The sequence below is a fragment of the Monopterus albus genome, unplaced genomic scaffold (assembly GCF_001952655.1).
Source record: "Monopterus albus unplaced genomic scaffold, M_albus_1.0 scaffold3.1, whole genome shotgun sequence".
Lineage (NCBI taxonomy): Eukaryota > Metazoa > Chordata > Actinopteri > Synbranchiformes > Synbranchidae > Monopterus > Monopterus albus.
The window spans coordinates 4,759,927-4,765,220 of NW_018127883.1; the positions used below are offsets into that span (position 1 = coordinate 4,759,927).

At 37.6% G+C, this 5,294-nt stretch overlaps 1 protein-coding gene across 1 annotated transcript in view; it reads right to left on the bottom strand.

Moving 5' to 3' along the window:
* Positions 1-226: 226 nt before the first annotated feature.
* Positions 227-5,294, bottom strand: part of snx5 (sorting nexin 5) — a 7,908-nt gene continuing 2,840 nt past the window's right edge. Inside the window, exons 7-13 of the mRNA XM_020597761.1 lie at positions 5,198-5,294; positions 4,965-5,040; positions 4,729-4,768; positions 4,537-4,623; positions 3,781-3,940; positions 2,639-2,724; positions 227-917 (exon numbers count right to left, since the gene is read on the bottom strand). The exon at positions 5,198-5,294 is cut by the window's right edge and continues 9 nt beyond it. Of these exons, the coding sequence (XP_020453417.1) occupies positions 867-917; positions 2,639-2,724; positions 3,781-3,940; positions 4,537-4,623; positions 4,729-4,768; positions 4,965-5,040; positions 5,198-5,294 (597 nt within the window). The 3' untranslated portion in view covers positions 227-866. The remainder of the gene's footprint in view (positions 918-2,638; positions 2,725-3,780; positions 3,941-4,536; positions 4,624-4,728; positions 4,769-4,964; positions 5,041-5,197) is intronic.

A 5,294-nucleotide genomic window follows, 5' to 3' on the forward strand; every position in this document is an offset into this window, starting at 1 on the left:
GGAAAGTAGGATTTATTCAATGCAATCATTACAAATTTATAAAATGCTAAAGTTCTGTAAGAAAAGCATCATGTAATGGAATTCAGTCTGTTGGAATCCATTAGAAATACATTCACTTTCTTAAAAAACTATAATGCATTTTAACACTTCACTGAGCTTGGTCAGGATTGTAAAGTGTTGTTCATTGCTTCAGTGTATCTTTTTATAAATGCTTTACACGAACCAACTGTATAGCAGATCTGGTAAATATATCAGGTCTGACACATGAGACCCCATCTGTAACAAATGGGAATCTAGAGCAGAAATACAGAAAAACAACCATAACTACACATTGAAAAGACAGAGTTGGCTGAGGTGAAGAAGCTGCAGAGGACATAATAGTAGTGCAGAGGTGTTAGTTATGTGGAAAACACTGTCTAACCCTTTAAAAAAAAAAAAAAAAGTATATGGGGAAGGAGGTTTGAGTCAGAAGTTATGGAACCAGAGACATGATCAAAAAAGCAAGATTTCTACTATGTGAATAATGTAAAAATGAGAAGGAAAGGGGAAAAAAAAATCATCTCTATTGGTGCTGGAAGAACTTAAACACTGGCAGCCTCATTCTCTGGAGGCATTCACACGGAGTTAGGCTTCCATAAATAGTGGAAAAGGAGGGACCACAGACCATAAGACAGGGGCTTTGTAAACATGAAGTCATTCTGCTTATAAGACACATGGTCTTGTGCAGGGGTTTAAAGTGGCATCAGACCCTTGGGTGGGAGCAGAAATAGGGCTTGGAATCATGTCTGTGCAAGGCCCCAGGGAAGCCAGGTTTCCATTTGCTACGTCATTTGGTGATGGAAGGACAGGAACACTTGAAACATCAGTCAGTTGCTCTTGAGCAGGTCAATGCATCCCTGCAGTAGAGTCACATTATTCTGTGGAGTTAAGGCAACACAGTATTAAATACTCCATATCATATACTTGTCAGTGGGCTCCAACCCAAAATAATTAATTCATTTCCACTCATTTTAAAATGGGGGAAAAGACAAAATACTAACTGCTAGCAATTATGTCACATTTTGGAACAATTTTGTTACCTTGTGATACATGACTTTACATAAAGTTCAAAAAAACATTTAAATGCACAACTACGTCCTAGTTACAGTCAGGTTTTAGAGTATACTATCTAATGTGTTTGCATATGTAATCAACAGATAATATATATTAAAACTTGAACAAACTGTGATCCTGATTTTGAGCAACCTGTATATGCTTGCTAGGTGATTTTGGGGAAACAAAGCATGCTGTGACATGTAAACACATTGTCCAGGTTTCTGTTTATTATCTGACATGTCTTTACAAGCAAATATTCATTTTGTGTGCATCACTCTCATTACCAGCAATGAGAGAGAGCAAGCCACAGGCTGGTTTTATGAGCGTCAGGGTATGTACAAATCAAAGCGGGTGCTCTCGCGTCAACTACACTGACTGACTCCCTGAGATGCCAAAGACCTGAAGTTGTGGCTTTAAAGACAGCGATCATGGCCATGGATAATATTAGAACATGATGACTGGGATATGAATAATCGGAATCGTAGACAGGATTTGTAACTATATACTGATTGAAAATTAATTATTATTATTAATTTCACTGATTTATAAGTTTGTTCCTTCGAGCATTCAAGGATATGTTTATTCTAGTAAAGTGTAAATGATGAAATGCCAGATGTATTGGAGGTGCATTACACTTAATTTACAAATACATCTCGTCTTTATAACTTCTAACAACACAGGGGGACCACTGTGGATTTTCAAACAACAGGTTTCTTACAGGATGTTTGACAGTTTTCCAGAACTAACTGTCCAGACCAGTGATTAATGACAAGTACAGTGAACACCTACTTTAACAACATTTATAAAGTAGGTGAAATCTTTTATTAAAATATGTTTGAATGGAAATGAAGTGCAAGAATCTAATATGCAAAGTTATTCTTTAAGGATGTGGGTCAGTTCACTGCTTGTATTATTCTTTGTGTACCCATTTATATTATGATAATCAAATGCACAATAATAAACTTTAATGATGTTTGTGGGTGCAGGTGAGATGAATTAATGACATTACGATTATCATAATTCAGCTATGTAATACCTTAGATACACAGTGTATTCCCCAGAGAACTGTTCTAAGAGTACTTCCCATTAGTGTAAAGATCACAACACTTCATCATAAAGTACAATTTTATCTAGGGTAGGGCTGCACGATTAATCGTTTTCAATTGTGATTCAGACCCCTATGCGATTTAACAAATAGTTGCAGGAAGGCACAGAATATCTTTCACCATGTCAAAAATGGTCCATTTATTTTTGAATCAGTCTTCTCTTCCAGTCTATAGCTCGTCACATGATGCAACACATTCCTGTTTTTTTTTTTTTTTTTTTTTTTTTTATAAACGCAGCCTAGCAGGGAAAAGGGAGCGCTTGGTTTGATGTAAATGACCTCCCTGCTAATACAAACATACAGAGTCATTGTCACATGAGACTGAGATCACATTGGGGCCAGAATCATGACTGAGAAATGAATACATGTGCAACTCTGATCTATGGTTAATTGTCTATTGCACACAGTAGTCAGCTGTATATGTATTGTGCTGCTCACCTTGGCATGTTTTATCTCAAGCTCAGCCATCTCTATGAGGTTCTTCCTGAAGGCCACAACACGCCTGCCCTTGAAATTGGTGAGCTCTAGGAAGAAAGCATTGTGCCATTTAAAAATCATTTTACGCACAAAGAAACAAGAATGGAATGAGTCTAACACATGAATAGGGGTGTGACGAGCTACGAGATCTCGTGATATTAAAACATGACAATATTTCTCATTGACACAAAAACTGCCTCTCGGTATCAGTACATAACAGAACCAGGCCAGTGTGATGATACGTTCACATTCTGGCAAAAACACAACTCCCTGCTGTGGGGTGAAGGGTGGCGAAGGGTGGCAGGGGGAGTGTTGTAGGTGTGACATGGCCACATTGTGACGAGTCGACGTGGGTAGCTTCATTCATCTTTCCAGCCTACGAGTTTCCATTGTGTTTTGGTTAGCCATGCTGGGAACATAGCCTACTCTACCTTAGCACCATTCTACTGCCAGCGTGTCGGCACTGATAGATAAAAACACCATTTAACATTCAGTCCTAACGAAAACACATGGCGCATCATTATGGTGCATCAACTGTGGCCCAGATTTGTCAGTGAATACTCATACTAACAAGGTAAACAAAAGAGTCTTCTTCCCGTGGCCATCCACATCTTAATTATCCCCCTGCATGTGACTGATCAATGCAGAGCCTTTGCCGGATGATGTCACCATCTGGTGTGGTGCATTTAGGGTGAAAATAGCACAGAAGATCATACACAGCTTCAGTTAGAAGTTCACGCACAGTTATAAGGTCTAAAGAGACTCGTGAAATCTTACAGGAGAGAAGCCAGTCAGCTGAGTTTGTGGAAAAATCTTTTACAAGGCTTGCATAATGTCTTCTACTGCAAATGATAATTCATACTCAGAAAGTAGAACTGAAGTGACAATCATTACAAGATGATTAGTTAAAACATTTCAAAATGCACCTGCATTGTTTTGCATTTTGTGAATTTCAGTCAAATAAAACTATTTTTCTATTCGATAATTGAAGAGTTCTTAAAAAGTGTTAAAATATCATCTTGTTCCCATGAACGCAATATTGTTTATCAACTCATCTCATGAGCTAAGTGTATTGTCACACCCCTGCACATGGATGCACAAACCTTTCTTCCCAGACTCTGAGAGCTTGTCAAATTTCCGCAGGCAGAGCTGCTGGTGTTCCTCTGCTTGGGGAACATCCTTGCTCTTCAGTCGAGCCTTATCCAGAGCCTTGTTAGAGTTCTCATAGTTAGCCAACGCCCGAGCTCGTCTGTACAAAAGGTCCTAGCACACATATTCCAGATAGTTTAGCGAGAGAAAGAATGAGCAGGATACTTCAAATGAAAGTGCACTTAAAACATTTTACAAATAATTTGCATTCATTTGGACAATCTCCAGTAGTCCATGGAGCTAAAAATCCAGTAATTCCAACATTTAATTTCATGCTTGCACAAGACAGATTTTAACAGATGATGTACTGGTCAAAATCTGGTAGTTATTGAAAATTTCATGCATTTCTGCTTTGTATAACAGGGATTCTCCTCAAATACAATTATTCACATTTGAACAAATACCTACTTGGTCCTTGTGCTGAATACAGCAATTCTGAATATTCCTCATTACAAATTGACATTTTCTCTTTATTTTCCATCCTTAAATCATTAACATTTACTTATAATGGACAATGAGAATTGATACTGAGCCCTGATATGTGTCATTAAAAAAATGCAGTATGTTGGTTATTACATTTAGTTTTGTTCTCTCTGGCTGGAATGGATCACAAAGTGTTTGAAATAAAGCAGTGTGTGAACTCCATGAACAAGCAACACAACTGTGAATCTAGGCATCTTGTACAAAGGCGGAACATAAACATGTCTCACCTTAGCGGCCTGGATGTCTCTCATGTAGTACCTGAGCAGCTCTGTGAGTTTCAGCTCCTGGTCAGATGCTACTCTTCCCTCCACTTTCTGCAGAGACACAAAGACATACAGTAGGCACCAAAATGAATGTAGAAATCAGCACCAATATTTAAAAAGTTGTCTCAGTTTGGTGAAGAATTGGGTTATAGTTACTCTGAGTTTCTCAAACAGGTCTGATAACTTCTCTAGATATCTGAGAGAAAAAAAAAAACAAAACAAGAAAAGATGTAACACACAACTCAGCAATTAGGTCTTTGATAAAGATGTGATTGGATACAAATAGCATATGTTCATTTTCACAACTGATAATATCAAAGAAAACTGCTTATAGCCTTCAACAGCAAGTACATCTTTGCAAATAAATGAAATATATATAGTAATACACTCACTTCTTACTTGCTGTACTATCATCAGAACAGATGGTGTTTAGAGTGGCAGAGATGTGAATGTAATCATCCGCAATATCTGAAGTAACAGAAGTTACAAATCAGAACTAAACAAATACCACATACAAGTTTATTCATTCCAAGAGCACAGATCCCATTCAAGTTCAGTTCAGAGTTTTGTACCACTAAAAAAAAAAAATCCAATTTAATATGGTACTATGAAAACCCTATAATACTTTTGTGTGAACGGGTCATTTTCTCCGCTTTGGTAGTGGAATCTTTTATCTTGCTGTAGTAGTCAAGCAGGAACATCTTCTCCTGCTCAAAAAAGTG